The following is a 21,546-nucleotide window of genomic DNA, read 5'->3' as shown; positions in this document are numbered from 1 at the left end:
TACCTCGACGTTGAGGCTAAACGCAGAGGGCAGCGGCAAGAAGCTGAAACGGAGGAAGCGGCTTTCGTGGGAAAATTCAAAGGCAAGCTGAAATGCTTTGGCTGCGGGGAGCTCGGGCATAAACGTGCTCAATGTCCAAAGTCCAGCGAGAAGAAGAATAGTGCGTCGAAACCAGTGAAGAAAAGTGAAACGCAAAAAGCAAATGTGGGAGTAAAAACGGTGTCGTTCGTGGCCGCTGAAACCCACCCCGAGATGGCGGCGATTAGTAAAATGACTGACGTGCGGTGGTTTTTGGACAGTGGGGCATCGGATCATATGTCCAACGACTTCGGTTTTGGAAAAGTTGGATCGTCCGGTTGAAATTCTAACTGCCAAGAGTGGTGTGAGCTTGGTTGCAAGCTACAAAGGTCGTGTTATCGCTAGTGCTTTGGTGGATGGTAAAAAGATTCAGATTACCATGGAAGACGTGCTGTTCATTCCGGAACTGTCACTGAACTTGCTTTCGTTGCGACGTCTAGAAAATTCCGGGAAAAGAGTTGTATTTTTCGGCGGAAAAGTGAGTGTCGAGGACGAAGAGGGAATTGTGGCTACCGGACGACAACTAGGCCGTCTGTACTGTATGGACTTTGTTTGTGACAAATTGAAGCCTGACGAAAAAGCGCTAGTGAGTGGTCGAGTGTGCAAAAGTTTGAAAATGTGGCATTATCGATTTGGCCACCTTGGCAATGAGAATCTCATGAAACTTGTGCGGAACGAGATGGTCGAGGGCATGCGGGTGGAAATCGGGCGCGCTAATACCGAAAAGTTCTTGTGTGAACCGTGCATTAACGCAAAGCAGACGCGGGAAACGTTCGAGTCGCGGGTGGAAAAGCGTGCTAGCAGGCCTCTCGAGATTGTGCACAGTGACGTTTGTGGCCCCATCTCCCCTCTCTCCTGGGATGGCCACGAGTATTTTGTTACGTTTACGGACGATTTTACGCATATGGCGGTAGTTTACCTCATGAAGCGTAAGTATGAAGTGCTTGAACGGCTGATGGAGTACGAGGCGATGGTAACCGCCCATTTCGGGACAAAGATCGCGCGTCTCCGAAGTGACAACGGCGGCGAATATACCGGAAAATCCGTGAAGAACTTCTGTAGGCAGAAAGGCATAAGGCTGGAGAAAACGGTGCCATATACGCCAGAGCAGAACGGGGTTAGCGAGAGGCTGAATCGAACAGCTATTGAAAAAGTGCGTGCAATGCTCGAAGCCAGTGAACTTCCGAAGGAAATGTGGGGTGAAGCGTTGTACTCAGCTATATATCTGCTGAATCGAAGCCCGACTGTCGCGGTGGAAGGTAATATCACGCCATATGAAGCGTGGTACAACAAACGACCGAACGTATCGAATCTTCGCGTGTTCGGAAGCGAGTGTTTCGTACATGTTCCAAAAGCATTGCGGAAGAAACTTGATGCGAAAGGCCAAAAGGCAGTTTTTGTGGGCTATGCGCCGAACGGTTTTCGTTGCTGGAACGGTGAAAAAGTGATTGTGGCTAGAGACGTCGTCTTCAATGAGTCACGATTCGGGAAGCTCACTGCAGTTAATGAAGAAAACCGGGTTGATGAAGTGATTATCATGGAACAGCCGGATAAATCGGAGCGTGATGGTGTTCAAGAAGACGATTCAGAGGCTGGAAATAGTAATCCTCCAAGTGAAGAAGGTTGGGAGTCGGCAGCCGACTCGGCAGAAGAAGCGGTCGGAGGTGCGGATTCGGATCTGGAGGAGACCCCAGAGGAAAACAGTAACGTGAGAAAAAGTGGAAGAGTGATTAATCCACCCAAGTGGTTGAGTGATTATGATGTGGATAACTCGGATATAACGGCGTTTGCGCTCAGTGCGGATGAATTTGTTGAAGACATTCCGTCGGATGTGAAAGTGTTGAAGACTAGAAGCGATTGGCCTATGTGGAAAAAGGCCATCGATGAAGAACTTGCATCTCTGGACAAAAATGATACGTGGACCCTTGTTGAACTGCCAGAAGGTCGAAAAGTGGTGGACAATAAGTGGGTTTTCAAGATTAAACGGAACAGTGATGGTGAAGTGGAGCGTTACAAAGCCAGACTTGTGGCGCGCGGTTTCTCGCAACGGCGAGGCTTCGACTATTCGGACACTTACTCTCCGGTAGTGAAAATATCTACGTTGCGTGTTTTGTTGGCATTGGCCAACCAGGAAGATTGGGATGTGCACCAATTAGATGTCAAATGCGCATTTCTGAACGGCGTGTTGGACGAAGAGGTGTATATGCGCCAGCCGTCTGGTTTTGAGCGGGGAGGTACACTGGTGTGCAGATTAAACAAGGCGATCTACGGGTTGAAGCAAGCTTCGAGGAAGTGGAACTTGCGTTTCCACCAGTTTATGATCCGGCTGCAGTTCAAACAAAGCGAGTACGATTCATGCCTGTACAGTTGGTCGAAGGGCGGTGTGATGTTGTACGTAGTCATCTACGTAGACGATATACTTGTCCTCGGGAACTCGGTGGATATAATATGTATGCTGAAGGCGAAGCTGTGCGGTGAGTTTTAAACTAGGGATCTTCAGGAAGTAAAGTCGTTTCTTGGCTTGAATATACATCGCGATCGCAAAGCAGGAGTGTTGACTGTAGACCAGCGCGTTTACGTAAGTAAAATTCTGGAGCGCTTTGGGATGAGCTGCTGTAAACCGTCTGCTATACCAATGGAGCCTGGCCTGAAGCTAGAGAAGAAGAAGGATACGAAGGAGATGACGTCCAAGCCGTACAGGGAGCTTATCGGTTGCCTAATGTACCTCATGGTGACATCGAGGCCGGACATCTGTGCGGCAGTAAACTATTTTGCTGCATTCCAGTGCTGTGCTACGGAGGAGCATTGGGTGCACCTCAAGCGAGTGTTACGCTATCTTCAAGGTACGACCGATTACAAGCTCGTGTACCGTCGACAGGTATCACCAACCATTCTCGAAGCGTACGCGGATGCTGATTGGGGTAATGACCCGAATGATCGGCGTTCGGTTTCCGGGTTCGTTATCAAGCTGTGTGGATCTGTGGTTGCGTGGACAACCAAGAAGCAGTCTTCGGTCGCGCTTTCAACCACGGAGGCGGAACTGATGGCCCTTTGCCTGACCAGTTGCGAGCTGGCTTGGATGGCGAAATTACTCAGCTCTATTGGATGTGCTATGAACGAACCAATCAACATCTTTGAAGACAATCAACCTTGTATTGCTATAATCGTCGAACCAGGGAAGCAGAAAAGGTTGAAACATGTGGATATCCAGCATTTCTTCGTTCGTGAGTTGGTTGAGGATGGTAAGCTGCGTATTGTGTACTTGCCGACTGAACAGCAAATTGCCGATTGTTCGGATACCAAACCAAAATTTTTGTAGCAGCCTCTTTTTTTGTGGCAGCTCAAAAAGAAGTGGTCTAATTCTACTTTTGTGCGCTACACAACCGTTTCCTCGTTCTAGCTCTTCCTTCTATTTACCACGAATTCTCCCGTTAAAATCGTCGCTAGCTTTCCTATACGCCTGTTCCAAATTATAATTTCCTTCTATGTTCGGGACGCCGAAGGGGAACCAGATGCACAGTATAGACGAACTTTATGATCCGAAATATTCCTTGAATTCCTCTATAATTTCACTTTATCTGCTAACAATGTCCATTATAAATTATGTTTGGTTTGTTTTGGTTTTGTTTTTCTCTTCCCTTTCTTCACTTCTGACAACGGTTCGAAACGGCAATAACATTAGGTACGCCAACCGCAGCTACGCACACCGTTGTGTTGGGTTTGCTGCCCTGCGGTGTTGACATACCCCAGCCCGTAACATCCGGTAGTTCCTCCGGAAATCCCGGATTTACTTTCAGACCTCCATCACCGCTAAGTTCGCTACAGCACGCCGGTAGACTCCTCTAGCCGTCCGCACTATCGCTTGCCTCACTCTTCCGTCTGGTCCTCGGAGTATCTCTTCCACGATCCCTCGGATCCAGCTTTTCCGGGTTTTTCCATCCACTATGAAGACCAGGTCGTTCACCTGTAGCGGCTTCTGCTCCTCGAACCACTTCGTCCGTCTGTTGATTGTCGGCAAGTATTCCTTGCACCATCTTTCCCACATTCGGTTCGCCAGGTATTGAGAACGCTTGTAAGTATCTCGTAGAGCCTCCGCAATGTCCACTGGCTGGACCACCAAATCCGCACTTGTCACCGACCCACGAAGGAAATGGTTCGGGGTAATCGCTTCTTCCTCAGCTGATTCCTGCGGTATGTACGTTAGCGGCCGGGCGTTAATCATGTCCTCTGCTTCAGCTAGTGTTGTGTGCAGAACCTCGTCGGACAATGTTCGCCCATCGTCCAGCGCCTTCATCGCCTCCTTTACCGACCTCACCATCCGCTCCCAGATGCCGCCCATGTGCGGTGCAGCCGGTGGATTGAAGTGCCACGCGGTATTATCGTTCGTTATGCTGGTCGCACAGTCGCTGTTGATCTTCTTCAACTCGTTATCGGCACCTACAAAACACGTCGCGTTGTCCGAAAAAATTTCCTGTGGTACGCCTCGCTTACAGCTGAACCTTCGAAGGGCCATCAAGCAGGATTGCGTTGAGAGACTACGCACCACTTCTAGGTGTACCGCTCGTACAGCCAAACAAGTGAACACCGCGACCCATCGTTTCTCCTTTCTTCGTCCCAAAGTCACTTCTATCGGACCTAGATAGTCGATACCCACCGAGTTGAACGGTCGCAGATAGGGTGTGACTCGCTGTATCGGAAGCGGTGCCATCATAGGAACATGCGGCTGACAGCGATGGACTTTACACCACACGCAATTGCTCATCACTTGACGGATTGCAGCTCGGGTGTTCGGAATCCAGAACCTTTGGCGAAGCTCGTTCATCACTGTCTCTCGATTGGCGTGTCCATACTTCTCGTGGTAGAACTGGATCAGCTTCTCCGTCGTCGCGTGCTTTCTTGGCAGAATTATTGGACACCTTTTGTCGAAAGGCATGTCGACGGACATATCCATTCTACCACCCAACCGCAGCACACCTTCTTTGTCCAGAATCGGAGTCAATTTGTACAGGCAACTGCTCTTCTTCACCGTTTCCATTACTACATCTGGTTGTTGTTCCAGATTCTTGGTGAGGATGCTCATCTCATCTGGGAATCCTTCGAACTGTGCTTGCTTCCACAGGATGATCTGCGCAGTTCGAAACTCATCTCTCTCGAGCGGACGTTGCATCGATTGCATCGGTACCAGGATTTGATGTTGCTGGTTATCTGTTGCCTTCAAGGTGACTATCGGCAGCCCTGCTACCTTGCGTTTGCAATTGTCGATGAACCTGACCGCACACGCCATCACCCTTTGCAGCGTTGTCCATCTCGAGCATCGGTCTACTTCAACCACGCCATGGAATGTCACGTGGCCCCTGGCTTCCTCGTACGTCTCTTCGATCGTCACCTCCATAGTCGGCCACTGGTCTTTGGGCTGGTGCAGGAACGGTGCACCCGTGAACCATACCCCATCGCTTTCCAGATCGTTACCTCGATGCCATTTCGTCAGGACGTCCGCCATATTCTGCTTCGTTGGAACCCATCGCCAATCCGTCGCTCGTGTCAACTCCAGTATTTCTCCGATCCTGAACGCAACAAACTGTTTGTATTTATGTTGGTCAGACTGGATCCAACTCCAAACCGTTCGTGAATCTGTCCACAGTATGCATCGATCGATTTTCAGTGAATGCGTAGCGATCATCGTTTGACTCATCCGCGCTCCAAGTACAGCCGCCATCAACTCCAGTCGTGGGATTGACTGGCGCTTCAACGGTGCCACTTTCGATCGAGACATAGCTAGAATACACCGCACAGCTCCGTCGATGACTACTCGCAGATACGCAACACAGCCGTATGCGTGTTCGCTGGCATCCGTGAAGATGTGAATTTCAATTGACTCAACCGCAGACGACAAGGAATCTCCAAGATAGCAACGTGGAATCCTAATGTTCTCGACTTCCGGCAGTACAGCAATCCAGCGCTTCCACATTTCCCAGCAATCGTCGCTAATCGCGTCGTCCCAATCGCAGCCACTACGCCATAAGTGCTGCACGATGATCTTTCCGTGGATCGTGAACGGAGAAAGTAAACCAAGCGGATCGAAGAAGCCCATGACGCAGCTTAACACCGCACGTTTCGTTGGCCGTTTGTCTCCGCATAGGTACGGAAGATGCTCTTGGCGATGTTGGGTGGAGAAAGATAATTCATCACGATCCGGATCCCAGATCATACCTAGCACGCGTTCGTGTGACGTTACTTTGTCTTCGGTGATGTGGACGGCTGAAACCGGTTTCTGCTCACCGAGGCTCTGGAGAACTTCCGGCGAATTCGAAACCCAGTTCCTAATCTCGAAGCCTCCCTTCTGGTGAATGAACCTGACTTGCTCCGTTCGCTCGATCGCCTCGTCTACGGTGTCGACGCTATCAAAGTAGTCGTCGACGTAATGACGGTTGATAACCGCCGCTGCTGCCTCCGGATATTGCCCAGCGTACTCTTGAGCGTTGAGGTTCTTCACATATTGGGCCGAACAGGGAGAGCTCGTCGATCCAAACGTGGCAACGTCCATGACGAACACGCGTGGAGGTCCCTTGGAATCTTTCCGGAAGAGGAAACGTTGTACTTGCCGATCCCGAGCGATGATCTTCATCTGGTGATACATTTCACGCAGATCGCCACCTACAGCAATTCTGTATTCCCGAAACCCAACAACCACAGTCACTAGCGGCACAAGCATGTCAGGCCCTTTTAACAGCTGTGAATTCAGGGAGATACCTTGCACCGTAGCCGCAGCATCCCACACGAGGCGCACCTTACCTGGTTTTTTGGGGTTCAGTACCACGTTTAGTGGAAGGTACCATACCTTATCAGGTTCCGTTCCAACGAGCTCCTCCGGAGTAGCAAGGTGCGCATACCCCTTCTCCTGATACTCATCGATCTGCTTACAAACGTTCACGTGAAGTTCCGGATTCTTCTCTAGCTTCTTCTCCAACTGCTTCAGCCTTCGCAACGCCATCGGGTAGCTATCCGGGAACCTTGGATCGTCCGTCTTCCATAGTAGCCCGGTCTCGAAGCGGTCACCGATTCGTCTCGTGGTCTTCTCGAGGATCTCGCGAGCTCTCTCGTCCTCAGCAGACTCCCGCGGTACGCCAACGACCGATTCTTCCAGTGCGTAGTGTGCCTTCAGCAGCTTATGAAGGTCTTCGTTTGTCACTTCCTGGTGGATTCCAAGATATTCGCTGCTCGCTTCGACAGCGTTCGCTTGCTTCGGTCCATAGACCGTCCATCCGAGCTTGCACCGCACGGCTATCGGATCAATAACTGCACCGAGCTTTGCTTCAATCGGGGCGAACGAGTGGATGTTGTTCAACCCGATGAGTATTTCCGGCCGTCCGTCATACGAGGAGATGGGCAATCCTCGCATATGCTTATACTGCCGCAAAAGCCCCTTTGCGTCCAAAGCTTGTGTAGGCAACATCAGCTTTTCGACAGTGCGGACCGTCTTCAGAAGAAGTTTTTCATCCGCATCAACAGCCGAGACCCACAAATTCATCCGCTTTGACTCCTTCTCCACTCTAGCAATGTCGGCCGTCCACTTTATGGTGAGTTTCTCGTGGACTCCGACTGCTCCCAAGCGATCCGCCAAGTTCCTTTCCACCAGAGTCACCGATGCACCTTCATCCAGGAAAGCCAACACAGTGATGGATATTTCTCCGCAGTGGAGACTAATCGGTATCATTCGGAACAAAGTGACGTTGTTTGTCCGAATGTGCGCTGTGGTACCAATTGCACCATCGATCGGATGCAGAAGATAATTATGAGCTTGTCTGCATTCTCCAACGTTGCATCGCAGCTTGAACTTACACTGCGCCGAACCGTGTTCGTTCAGACACACGTAGCACAGCTTCCAGCGATCCACAACCTTCATCCGGTCCGCGTACGACAGGTTCTTGAAATCTTGGCAGTACCGCAATCGATGGTCTGTACGCTGACACGCCCTGCACGGCTTTAGATTCCTTCGTTCTCCAACGCCGGATTGACGATTATCAGCTTCGCTGTGGTTGAACACCGCACCCTTCTCCTTCGCTTTGCTTTGGGCATTCCCCGAACGGTTGTCGCTGCTAAACCTTCCGGTTGACTTGTAGTCCATGCTGACGTTCACTTCGCAAGCCTCCGAGACTATTTCGGAGAGGAAATCGGTGAAGGTCCTTAGGGTTACTTTCTTTTTCCCGCGCTTGAAGCGCACCCACTCGCGCTTGTCGTTATCTGGGAGCTTTTCAACCAGATCTTGAATTAGAAGCGGATTTATCAGGTGCTGTTTGAGTTCCGCCGCCTCCAAGTGTTCGCACAGCTGCTCGACTGCCGTGCCGAACGGAATGAAACTGGCCAGCTTACCCACTTTCGGTGGTTCCAGCTTATGGACCTTCTCCAAATGGCTCTGCAGTAGCTGTTCCGGGCGGCCGTATAACTGGCGAAGTTTTCCAATAACCTTCGGAACCGATTTCGGCAGAAGAAGTTGTCCACGCACCATCTCCAGAGCCGGACCCTTCAGGCATTCTTGCAGCCGCACCAGGTTTTCAATGTCCGAGTAACCGCAGGCTTCATTCGATGCTTGGTACATTCCGTAGAACAACGGCCATTCTTCCGGCTTTCCAGAGAATGTGGGTAGTCTTTTACTTACGCCACTTCTCGCTGCCAGTTGAATTCTGGTCGGCCCGGATCGTGCCTGCCCTAGCCCGTGTTGGCTCAATCTACCGGACTTTTTCGTTGACTTGCTGTTCTTCGTAGCTACACTTTTCTCCGAAACACCATCGGATTCTTCGCCGGATTCGGTTTGATCATCCTCCATTTCATCAGCTGTCTCATCTTCATCGTCTTCATCCGAATTTTCGTATTGAGTAGCTCTCAACTTCTTCAAATTCTGCTCCGTCAATTTTCCGATCTTCGAATGGCGCAATTTTGGCTTTACTCCTGAAGTACCTTCGCCGGCATCGATGTCCTTTGTTGCTCTCTTCGTCTCCGACATAGCTTCATCCAGTTCCTTCATTTCGTCCGCGAACGACTGCTGCCTAGCTTTCATCCGGTTCAACTGCTCTTTTCGCTGCTTCAATATCTCCTCCTGGAACAGCTTTTCTTCTTCTTCTTCCTCTTCGCGTAACTGCTTCTCTAACAGCATCCGCTTCATCTCAATGGATCGCTTGAACTCCATCTCTTTCTTTTTAATCTTCATCTCCATCTCCAGCTCTTGCTCCATCCGTTTTTGTTTCTCCTCCATCGCATTCAATTTATGCTCCAGAGCGAGCGCACGGTCGGATTTGACACTGGAGCGATCCGATTCATCGTTATTTTTCTTGCTGCGACTCTTCTTCTTCTTGATCCGTTGACATGGTTCTTCGGTACAGTACCACGTACCTTCCTTCTTCGCATCAGTAATCCCGACGCAACGGATATGGTACCAACGTTGGCAACCATCACAACCGATCATCTCCTCATTTTCGGTCGAAACTTCATCGCACGACGCACAAGGAGTCTCCGTGAGGTTCAGACCGGTTGGAGCAGGATTTGCCATAGCGCTTTGAGGTTTATCCGATTCTCGTACACTTCTTTTTGAGATTGTTCGGATACCAAACCAAAATTTTTGTAGCAGCCTCTTTTTTTGTGGCAGCTCAAAAAGAAGTGGTCTAATTCTACTTTTGTGCGCTACACAACCGTTTCCTCGTTCTAGCTCTTCCTTCTATTTACCACGAATTCTCCCGTTAAAATCGTCGCTAGCTTTCCTATACGCCTGTTCCAAATTATAATTTCCTTCTATGTTCGGGACGCCGAAGGGGAACCAGATGCACAGTATAGACGAACTTTATGATCCGAAATATTCCTTGAATTCCTCTATAATTTCACTTTATCTGCTAACAATGTCCATTATAAATTGTGTTTGGTTTGTTTTGGTTTTGTTTTTCTCTTCCCTTTCTTCACTTCTGACAACGGTTCGAAACGGCAATAACATTAGGTACGCCAACCGCAGCTACGCACACCGTTGTGTTGGGTTTGCTGCCCTGCGGTGTTGACACCGATATCATGAACAAAAGTCTAGCTGCTCCGCGATTCCGAATGCTTCGCGATTTGCTGGGGATAATCAATTGAGGGGGAATATTGAGCGTGCAGTATTGACCAAGACTTTACCCTAATCCAATTGATTCCATTTGAGCGTGTAGAGAGAAACTGTCAATAAATATATTCATTCTGTTTTTGTTCTCACCGAAACCACATGTGATGTGATTATTATTATTGAAAGAATTCAATAAAAATCGAATATAAGAATGGCATACCTCGCATTATGTTTATGTTAAATCGTATAGAATGCAAATTACCGACCTATATGCGATTACTCATTTTTCCGTCGTACTGTATCACAAACTAAATCGGATTACATCGACTTTTCAAAATGAATTTGTTATTACAGATTACATTATATACGATGATGTTAAATCAACTCGTTTAAAATTAAATTAAAATATGCACGTTTATGGCCTCCACTTTTGTACGTTTAAGCCATTTATTTGCATTCTATACGAATTGTTTGTTTGTATATATGTTTGTATATCACGAAAACAATTCTGAATATACGTGCATTTGGTTGTCTGGGCATTCAAGGTGTCAGAAATACCGGGTTGTGACCGACACACCTGCAGTACACTTGCAGCACATTGTCAAAAAATATGACCCAAAATTGCGATTGGTGTGCGGAATGACCAACCAAATGTCAAATGGACAAAAGGTTCAACAGGGCTACAAAATGGTGAGTTGACAACCTGGAAGGAGCGGAATACCTAGCTCTGGTACTTACAAGTTCCTACCTCACGCCTCCCCGAGTCATATGATAACAAAAGACTACCAGCCCCAAGTAACATTTTAAGTTTTAAGACTAGAATATGTTTAGTTGGCCCATCCTGGAGAAGGTTCTGAAGGGTGTATTCTCGAAGTTCTTCAAGATTGATTTACTGCAAAAGTTTGTACCGTGGACCCCTGGTAATATGACCGGTTTTAATCTGAATAATTAATTAATCATATTGCCGAGCAGTTTTGGGACGACCTTCTACCAGCGATTTTACGGAAATGAAACAAAAAATTCCAGATTTTTTAAGCATATTACAAATAAGACACTATTTTCTGAAGGTTGTTGAAGAAAAAATACCAAAATATTGTTCCACGTTAAAGTTCGAGTGGTAGGAAACGTCATTTTAAACTGCTCGAATGATATGATCCGTTTGAACCCCGCTTATCTGCAAACTGAAAATTGCCTAAACGTCATTTTGCACATGGAACGGAGTAAATCGAAATGGAACATTGCAAAACGGAACGCAGAATCAAAACAAAACAGCAAATAAGGCAACCAGAAACACGCTGATAGGGTTATGAGAAGTTCAAATTAAAACTTAATCCCGTTAATATGAATGAGGTGTCGTTCAGATTAGCGGGGGTCCACGGTATGACGGTCGCATTGAGAACCATTTGAAAGATACAATAAAAGTGTTACTGTTGAGATTACTTAACCTAGATTTTGTAACATATTAATTGAATATTTGTTTGTTAGTAGGTTAGTAAAGTAAATAATTATAAATGTTAGTAAATGTTAATGCTAAAAATTGATAAATACTCCGGAGTAGCTAATAATAAGAACATAATTTGTTAACACACTTCACACCACAACACACACTACACAACAGTATGAAGTGAGCCAAAAAAGGGAAAACAAGAGTTGCCACAGATACCGGGACTGGACACGTCAAAAAGGGAACATGAACAAAGGGTATGGAAAAAGGAGGGTCAAGCTACCGGGTAATAACTAGATAAGCGTCTTTCTTATCCAGAGCTTCGAAGCGTTAAGTTTGCTATCCCCCATAAAAAGCAGAGATAAAGTTGAAGATAAAGAGAGAAGTTCATTTGAAATCACCGTTACCTAGATTAGAAAGTGAAATAAGAATCAGGTATGGAGTAAAAGGACATAGCACAAAACAGAATAAAGTTTAAAAAAATACCCGGTAGCCCTCCTAATACCCACCCTGGGACGTTCATTCCTTAGGACCCATTATTATCCGCCATTCCGGCGTGCGATTGGACTTCTAGCGCCGACGTCTGAAGGAGTGTGATCCGCCAATGCGGCGTACGATCCGTCCCTCTTGGATTCGGCGTAGGCATTACCCCGAGCGTCAAGGCAAAGGCGACATTCCCACATTTCGTGCTTGCATCCGCCGGCATCGTGAGACACTACCCACATACACACACACAGTAAGTCGAAATAAAAAGCTAATTAACAAGAGAGAAAGTGCTTTCAATTCCTTGATCGAACAATCCTACCTACAGCCGACCCTGAAGGGTCCTTTTTCATGCTCGAGCTAAAGCCACCACAAAAGAGGTTGTTGTAAAACCCACCCTTAGTGATCCCCCGAATAGAAATTGTAATGTAGGAAACATCAGCAGACATCTTCAATACATTAAATTTTAACGTATATTGCTGTACCCTTAATGTATTCAGACTTCAGTGTGACGTCCAAGTACATAAAAATACATTAGCCTCAAACGTTACATCAGAATCAAAATTTGACATCAGAATACATCCACCGACAACAGAACCTAACGTTACATTAGAATCAAACTTCATTACGATGTAATTTTTTGCACGCATAAAACATCAGAATACATCAAATGACAACAGAACCAAACGTTACATTAGAATCAAACTTCATCACGATGTAAATTGTTGCACGCATAAAACATTAGAATACATCATATGACACAACAATAAAAAGTGGCTTGCAGCGCACTGATGCCTCCTATGTATAGTTTTGTGACATTATCAATTGCAAATAAAATTGAACTCTTTAGAAGAGTGGAAACGCTAATAAAAGTGCTCTTAGACGTTGTATCGTCTTGACGCCTTCTGCGCACTTATTCTTCATTCACCAAGGAATATGTGCGATGAAGACACAACAACAATTTAACGTACACAGAAAAAAAGTTGTTGAATATTACATCCAAACTGCTGCAACCAGGTCAGTCCATCGGTTGTGTAATATAACGTTGTACGATGTACATCGATTTTGCGAACAAAATTACATCCATTGATGTAATATTGTATCTGCTTTTTGCTATTACATCATTATTTCATACATCAGCTTGAATTACATTGATCGATATTACATTTTTTTTTTGCTGTGTAAAACGCACTTTTATTAGTGTTTCCGCATTCATTAATCTCATAAATGTGCCCAATGCGCGATCCTCGACGCAATAATATAAAATAGCACATTGCGATTACAAGGTAGAGCTTACCACCATTAACTCTTGCACGACTGACATAGCCTCAAATCACTGAAAGAAGTTTTGGCATGCCCTGTGGGCAATGTTTATTTGTGTGTAAAACAATGCCCTGGTGACGTTACAGTGCAAGAGTTAATTAGTGTTTTAATTGATTATTATCGTTTCAATTGAAAACCGATTTTACTCTTGTTCTGTACGTTAAACATAACGTCGGCCATAGTGTGCTGTACACGCTATCTTGAAAGTACCCATTAATGGTTGAAAAAGACTCATTTTGAAGAAAAGTGGCTTAACTCATTAAATGAGTAAATTTTTTACCCATTAATGAGTATCTGTTACCCATTAATGAGTAATTGTTAATCATTAATGGGTAACAGATACTCATTAATGGGTAAAATTGTTTAATCATCAATGAGTTAAACCACTTTTCTTCAAAATGGGTCTTTTTTTTACTCATTAATGAGTACTTTCAAGTTAGCGTGTATACCGCATCCGTGTACGAATACAGCACCCCACACGAATAAAGCCCTACAGTAAAAGTAAGGACGACTGAAACCACAAAACTGAAAAAAGCTGTTCCAATCGAGCAAAGCGGTGCATTTTGACGGTTCGATTGGAACAACTTTTGACAGACGTCCATACTTTTACTGTAGGGCTTTACACACGAATTGCCGGCGACAAAGTGACGTCATTTGACATTTGGCGACTTACACGCTAACTTGAAAGTACCCATTAATGGTTGAAAAAGACCCATTTTGAAGAAAAGTGGCTTAACTCATTAAATGAGTAAATTTTTTACCCATTAATGAGTATATGTTACCCATTAATGAGTAATTGTTAATAATTAATGGGTAACAGATACTCATTAATGGGTAAAATTGTCTAATCATTAATGAGTTAAGCCACTTTTCTTCAAAATGGGTCTTTTTTTACTCATTAATGAGTACTTTCAAGTTAGCGTGTAAAGACTGACGTTTTTAAATTGGTGTGTTTTTTTTTGTCGTGCGCTCAGCCATCTTGTCTGGTTTGTTTATAAACAAACTAGACAAGATGGCTGAGTGCACGGAGCGCACCGCAAATTCCTTTACCCGAGCCGCGAAGGAAAGTAGCAACTTTATACCCCGTTCACATTACAGCGTATATCACGTGATATACGGCGTCTTGCAATGAGCACTCATACATCTAGTTTTCACTGGAAATCCTATGTATGAGTGCTCATTGCAAGACAGCCTATATTACGTGATATAGACTGTAATGTGAACGGGGTATTAACAGTAAGTATTCAAATATTTGTTATATTTAGTGTTATTATTTGTAATTTAAAAAAATTGATGCGTTGCATCAGTTATCTCATCCGGATTTCTCAAGCGGGTCAATTTTGATGTAATTATTTTCAAAAATTGATCCTGTTGAGATAAGCATCCTTGCTGATGCAACGCATCAACAAGGATGTTTAACTCATCCGGATTCCTCCAGTGGATCAATTTTGAAAAATAATTACAAATTCTAACAAACAGATCCAAAATTTTGATTATTTTGTAATTGTTTTTTTTTTTTTCAGCCGGCTGCTTCCAATAATTCCGGAGGTGTTCGGGAATAGAGGTAAGTATTGAACAATTTGTTATTAAGTGTAATTATTTTTTTTTTTAAATTGATCCGCTGGAGGAATCTGGCTGAGTTAAGCATCCTTATTGTAAGGATGTTTAACTCATCCGGATTCCTCCAGCGGATCAATTTTGATGTATTTTTTTTTTCCAAAAATTGATCCGCTGGAGGAATCCGGCGGATTTAATTGACTGATGCAAAGCATCAACAAGGATGATTAACTCATCCGGATTCCTCCAACGGATCAATTTTGATGTAACTATTTTCCAAAATTGATCCGCAGGAGGAATCCGGCTGAGTTAAGCATCCTTACTGATGCAACGCATTCCGATACCGGATCCCGATGTTTATGTTTAAGTTAAAGTTTTATTATAGTTAAGTAAAATTTAAAGTTAAGTTAAATTAAGTATGTAACAACTAAATTTAAGTTAAACTTATGTTAAAGTAAAAGTTAAAATTTAGTTAAAGTTACGTTAAAGGTAAGTTAGAGTTAAGTTAAGGTTATGTTTAAGTTAAGTTAAAGTTATGTTTAAGTTAAGATAAAGTATAGTTAAAGTTATGTGTAAGATAAAGTTAAGTTAAAGTTATGTTGAAGTTAAGTTAACGTTAAGTTAAAGTTAAGTAAAATTTAAGTTAATGTTAAGTTAACGGTAAGTTAAAATTATGTTAAGTAGAAGTTTATTCAAATTTAGGTATAAGTTATGTTAACGTTAAATTTAAATTAAATTTATGTTAAAGTTAAGTTAAAGTTATGATAATGTTAAGTTATCATTAATTTAAAATTAAAGTTGTGTTAAAGTTAAAGTTATGTTCAAGTTAAGTTAAAGTTAAGTTAAAGTTAAGTTATGTTAACCTTATGTTAAAGTTATCTTAAAGATAAGTTAAAGTTAATTTAAAGTTATGTTATGTTAAAGTTAAGTTTAAGCTATGTGAATGCGAAGTTAAAATTAAGTTATGTTAAAATTAAGTTAGAGTTATGTTTATGCTTAAGTTAAGTTAAGCTTCAGTTAATGTTAGGTTAAAGTTATGTTAAATTTAAGTTAAAATTACGTTGAGGTTATGTTAAAGTTTAGTTAGAGCTAAAGTTAAGTTAAAGATATGTTAAGTATATGTTAGGTTAAAGTTAAGTTAAATTTATGTTAAATTTAAGTTAAAATTTCAAGTTAAGTAAAGATTAAGTTAAGGTTATGTTGCAGTTTAGTTAAAGTTAAGTTAAAGTTAGGTTAAAGTTATGTTAAATTTAAAGTTATGATAATGTTAAGTTATAATTAATTTAAAATTAAAGTAACGTTCAAGTTAAGTTAAAATTGAGTTAAAGTTGAGCACAATTTAAGTTCATGTTTAGTTCAATTATGTTAAGTTAAGGTTTATTCAAACTAAAGTATAAGTTATGTTAAAATTAAAGTTATTATAAAGTTTAAGTTAAGTTGATTTTATGATAATGTTAAGTTTTTTTTAATCATTCATTAAGTATAAAAGTGATGTTAAAGTTAAAGTTATTTTGAAGTTAAAGTTAAAGTTATTTTAAAGTTAAAGTTATGTTAAAGTTAAAGTTATGTTAAAGTAAAAGTTATGTTAAAGTTAAGCTAAAATTAAATGAGAGCTAAAATTAAGATAAGAGTTTGTTAAAATAAAGTTCAAGTTATGTTAAAGTTAAAGTTAAGTTATAATTAAGTTTAACTTATGTTAAGGTAGAGTTAAAGTTAAGTTAAAGTTTTGTGAAATTTATGTTAAAGTAAGTTTAAAGTTAAGTTAAAGTTATGTAAGAGAAAAAGTTATGTTATAGTTATTTTAAAGGAAAGATAAAGTTATGTTATAGTTATTTTAAAGGAAAGATAAAGTTATGTTAAACTTAAGTTAAAGTTATGTTAAAGTTAATTTAAAGGTAATTTAAAGGTAAGTGAAAGTTTTGTTAGAGGTAAGTTAATGTTATGTTAAAGGTAAGTTAAAGCTAAGTTAAAGTAATTTTGAAGTTAAAGTTATGTTAAACTTAAGTTAAAGTTGTGTTATACGTAAGTTAATGCTATCTTAAAGTTAAAGTTATGCTAAAAATAAATTAAATTTATGTTAAATTTGGTAAAATTTAGGTTTTGCTAAAATTATGTTCAAGTAAAGTTAACGTTAAGTTTAAGTTAATTTATAGTTAAAGTAAAGTTTAAGTTATTTTTAAGTTAAAGTTAAGTTTAGATTATTTTAGAGTTAAAGTTAAGTTTAAGTTATTTTAAAGTTTAAGTTAAGTTAAAGTTATGCTGAAGGTAAGTTAAAGTTAAGTTGAAGTTATGTTAAAGGTATGTTAAAGTAATTTTAAAGTTAAAGTTATGTTAAAATTAAGTTAAAGTTGTGTTATAGGTAAGTTAAAGCTATCTTAAAATTAAAGTTATGCTAAAAAGGTATTAAATTTATGTTAGATTTGGTAAAATTTAGGTTAAAGTTTTGCTAAAGTTAGGTTCAAGTAAAGTTTAGGTTAAGTTAAAGTTATTTTAAAGTTAAAGTTAAGTTTTAGTTATTTTAAATTTAAAGTTAAGTTCAAGTTATTTTATAGTAAAGTCAAGTTAAATTAATGTTAAAGATAAGTTAAAGTTATGTTAAAGTTGTGTCAAAGTTAAGTTAAAGTAATTTTAAAGTTAAAGTTATGTTAAAGCTTAGTTAATATTATGTTAAACTTTATTTAAAGTTATGTTATAGGTAAGGTAAAGTTAAGCAAAAAATAAATTAAATTTATGTTATATTTGATTAAATTTAAGTTAAAGTTTTGCTAATATTATGTTAAAGTAAAGTTAAAGTTAAGTTTAAGTTATTGTTAAGTTAAAGTTATTTTAAAGTTAAAGATAAGTTTAAGTTATTTTAAAGTTAATTTTTTGTTAAAGTTAAGTTTAAGTTATTTTAAAGTTAAAGTTATGTTAAGCTGAAGTTAAAGTTCTGTGATAGGTAAGTTAAAGTTAAGTTGAAGTTAAATTAACGTTAAGTAAAAGTTACGTTAAAGTTAAGTTAACGTTATGTTATGTTAAGTATAAGTTAACTTAAAGTTAAGTTTAAGTTAAAGTTAAAGTTAAAATAATTTTGAAGTTAACGTAATGTTCAAGGTAAAGTTAGGTGAAAGCTAAGTTAAAATTAAGTTAAAGTTATGTCAAAATTAAATTAGAGTTATGTTTATGCTTAAGTTAAGTTAAAGTTCAGTTAATGTTAGGTTAAAGTTATGTTAAATTTAAGTCAAAATTAATTGAAGGTTTTGTTAAACTTTAGTTCAAGTTAAGTTAAAGTTATGTTAATGATAAGTTAAAGTTATTATAAAGTTTAAGTTAAGTTAAAGATCTGTTTAGTTCATGTTAGGTTATAGTTAAGTTCAAGTTATGTTAATGGTAAACTTATTTTAAATTTAAGATAAAATTTAAAGTTAATTAAAGTTTAGTTAATGTTAGGTTAAAGTTCTGTTAAATTTAAGTTAAAATTAATTTAAGGTTATGTTAAAGTTTAGTTCAAGTTAAGTTAAAGTTATGTTAAAGTTAAGTTAAAGTTATGTTAAAGTTAAGTTAAAGTTATTATAAAGTTAAAGTCAAGTTAAAGATGTGTTAAGTTAATATTACATTAAAGTTAAATTAAAGTTATGTTAAATTTAAGTTAAAATTTAGTTAAGGTTGTGTTAAAGTTAAGTTAAAATTTGGTTAAAGTTATGTTAAAGTTAAAAATAAGTTAAAGTTTGTTAAAGTTAAGTTAAAGTAAAGTTAAAATTACGTTGGAGTGAAGTTAAAATTAAAATGATTTTAAAATTAAAGTAATGTTCAAGGTTAAGCTATGCGAAAGCTAAGTTAAAATAAAGTTAAAGTTATGTCAAAATTATGTGAGAGTTCTATTAATGCTAAAGTTAATTTAAAATTAAGTTAATGTTAGGTTAAAGTTATGTTAAAGTTATGTTAAAGTTATGTTAAAGTTAAATTAAAATTAAATTAATGTTGTGTTAAAGTTAAGTAAAAAAAGGTTAAGTTTAGTTAAAGAGAAGTTAAAGTTAAGTTAAAGATGAGTTAAAGTTAAGGTTAAGTTATGATAAAGTTAAATTAAAGTTAAGTTAAGATTAAGTTAAAGATAAGTTAAAGTTAAGTTAACGCTAAGTTAAAGTTAAGTTAAAGTTAATGCTAAGTTAAGTTAAGTTAACGTTAACGTTATCTTAAAGTTATGTTACAGATAAGTTAAAGTTATGTTATGTTATGCTCAAGTTAAGTTAAAGTTGAAGTAATGTTCAAGGTAAAGTTATGTGAAAGCTATGTTAAAATTAAGTTAAAGTTATGTTAAAATTAATTTAGAGTTATGTTAATGCTTAAGTTAAGTTAAAGTTCAGTTAATGTTAGATTAAAGTTATGTTAAATTTAAGTTAAAATTACGTTAAGGTTATGTTAAAGTTTAGTTAAATTTATGTTAAAGCTAAAGTGAAGTTAAAGATATGGTAAGTTGATGTTAGGTTAAAGTTATGTTAAAATTTAAATTATAATAAATTTCAGTTAAAATTAAGTTAAGGTTATGTTAAAGTTTAGTTAAAGTTAAGTAAAAGTTATGTTAAATTTTCCTAAAAATCTGCAAATTACTTAGACGATCTTCGAACTTCCCTGAAGTTCTGTGTACTCCCAGAAGGTCTGTGAATTTCTCTGAAGATCTTCGAACTACCCTGAAGCATTAAAAATTTCTCTAAAAGTCTACAAAACTTTCCTGAATTTCTGCATTTTTTTCTGAAGCAATAAAAATTTATCTGAAGACCTCCTTTAAGTTCTGCAAATTTCTCTGAGGATCAACAAACTTCCCTGAAATTCAGTATTTTTCCCTGACGTTCTGCCAATTTGCCTAAAGCTCTGTGAACTGCCCTGAAGTACTGAAAATAACTCTTAGATGTACGAGGATCTTTAAATTTATGTGATCTTCCCTGAAGTTCTGTGAGTTTATCTAAAGTTCTGCGAACTTCTCTGAAATTCTGTTCTATAAATTTCCCTTAGGAACTAAAAAATTATCTTTAATTTATCTGAAGATCTTCAAACTTCCCTGAAGATCTGTGAACATCCATAAAGTAGTGATTATTTATCGAAACGACGACAAACATTACTGTAGTGCTGTAAATTACTCAGAAGATCTACGAACTTCCCTGATTCTTTTGATTTCTCTACAGATTTCAGTTTTTTAAAACTTCTCTGAAGTTTTTTTTTTAATTTCCCTAAAGTTCTGCTAGTTTCTCTGAAGATCTACGACCTTCGGTGTAGTAAGATCTTCATAACAATTTCCGATTATTCTACGTTCTGAAGAAATTTTCAAACGACTTCAATTCGATTTTTTATCAGATGTTGGTCCTCAGAATAATTCCTGAACAACTTGACCTCTTCGAAAAATATCTCAAGATTTTAATTTCTAATCCTTATCAACCTGACCACTTCGAATATTTTCTAAATTACTTTATTTGAATTTCTGATCAGTTGTAGGTCTTCAAAACAATTCCTGCTTATTTTGATCTCTTGTAGTAATATCCGAAAAGTTTCAATTGATTTATTGATCAGTTGTAGGTTCTCAGAATAATACCTGATCAATTTAAACTATTCAAAGAATATCAAAAGGACATCGTTTGAATTTCTGTTCAGTTGTAGGTCTTCAGAATAATTATTAACTTAAATTAAATTAAATCTGGTATTTTTCTGATGTTTATAGAACTACCCTGAAGTTCTAGTAGTTCTTCTAACTAACCTTAAAATGTACATTTACCGCTATACCGCTATGCCGCTGTCCTGGTGTCATTGGGTTCGGCCCTTTACCTGGCTCGTAGACATTTCAAAGACAACAATGTCTGCATGATGTTTATACATCGGTTCAAACTATGCGTATTGATAAGTTTTCTGAAAAGATTTGGAGCTAGGTGCATAGTTTGCTTTGATAGTCTTTCACAGTTTCTCTAGCATTCTCTAGTCTTAGCTCATCTAAATATTTACTGCAAAATCCCTGGATTAATCTTCAATTTGGCTTTGTTTTCTTGTTTATTTTCTATCGTTCTATGTTCTGCAACCGAGTGGCAACCACTTACGCCAGGGAGGCAATTGAACACCTAGACCTGGACTCATCAACTCAAGGGCCAGGATCCACGGCTGTGCTTCTTTTCGAAGGAAGGCATGACACCACCAAAGCAACCAAGGAAGTCATCAATCACCACCAACTGACGAGTTTCGTTTGTGGTTCGACACATGGACGGAGCATTTGTGTTTTGCTAAATTTTGCAAATTATTGGGGAATTTCCCTAAACTTTCACGCGGCCACCAGTTTTCACTCTTCCACAGGCCTTAAGGGTAACCCACATTAGATCTGCTTGCGTTGCGTTGTCGTAAATTTTATAGTTAGACAATATATTTAGCTGTCACTTTGCTGCATCGCACCAGATCCGGATCTAATGTAGGTGGCCCTGTAGATTTGGAAACTTGATTATGTAAACACTAGGCATCTTTGTCTGGTAGTTCGTTCAAAAATGATACAACAATCGTCAAGCTCGCTGTAACGTCACCTAGTGCCTCGTCACCTACAAATTGGCGCCTATGTCAGTGGTCTAATAAC

General features: G+C 39.7%; 3 protein-coding genes across 3 annotated transcripts; 1 reads left to right on the top strand and 2 right to left on the bottom strand.

Annotated features, from left to right (window-relative positions):
* The first annotated feature begins 2,713 nt into the window (after positions 1-2,713).
* On the top strand, positions 2,714-3,397 carry LOC135707939 (uncharacterized). Its single transcript, XM_065229861.1, has one exon. The coding sequence runs from the start codon at positions 2,714-2,716 to the stop codon at positions 3,395-3,397; it is 684 nt and encodes a 227-aa protein (XP_065085933.1).
* A 354-nt stretch (positions 3,398-3,751) lies between these two features.
* On the bottom strand, positions 3,752-6,785 carry LOC135707957 (uncharacterized). Its single transcript, XM_065229872.1, has 2 exons — positions 4,829-6,785; positions 3,752-4,333 (listed from the first exon to the last, which is right to left on the bottom strand). Exons 1-2 carry the CDS (start codon positions 6,713-6,715, stop codon positions 3,872-3,874), a joined length of 2,349 nt encoding a protein of 782 aa, XP_065085944.1. The 5' UTR covers positions 6,716-6,785; the 3' UTR covers positions 3,752-3,871.
* LOC135707938 (uncharacterized) lies at positions 6,733-9,622 on the bottom strand. The gene is made up of 2 exons (XM_065229860.1): positions 6,829-9,622; positions 6,733-6,743 (listed from the first exon to the last, which is right to left on the bottom strand). The coding sequence occupies exons 1-2, from the start codon at positions 9,620-9,622 to the stop codon at positions 6,733-6,735; spliced, it is 2,805 nt and encodes a 934-aa protein (XP_065085932.1).
* Between the last annotated feature and the right edge of the window lie 11,924 nt (positions 9,623-21,546).

Source organism: Ochlerotatus camptorhynchus, unplaced genomic scaffold (assembly GCF_037179485.1).
Source record: "Ochlerotatus camptorhynchus isolate MF236.1 unplaced genomic scaffold, CSIRO-AGI_Acam_v1.1 ptg000323l, whole genome shotgun sequence".
In the NCBI taxonomy this organism is placed as follows: Eukaryota; Metazoa; Arthropoda; class Insecta; order Diptera; family Culicidae; genus Ochlerotatus; species Ochlerotatus camptorhynchus.
This window is presented reverse-complemented; position numbering and strand designations above follow the sequence as displayed.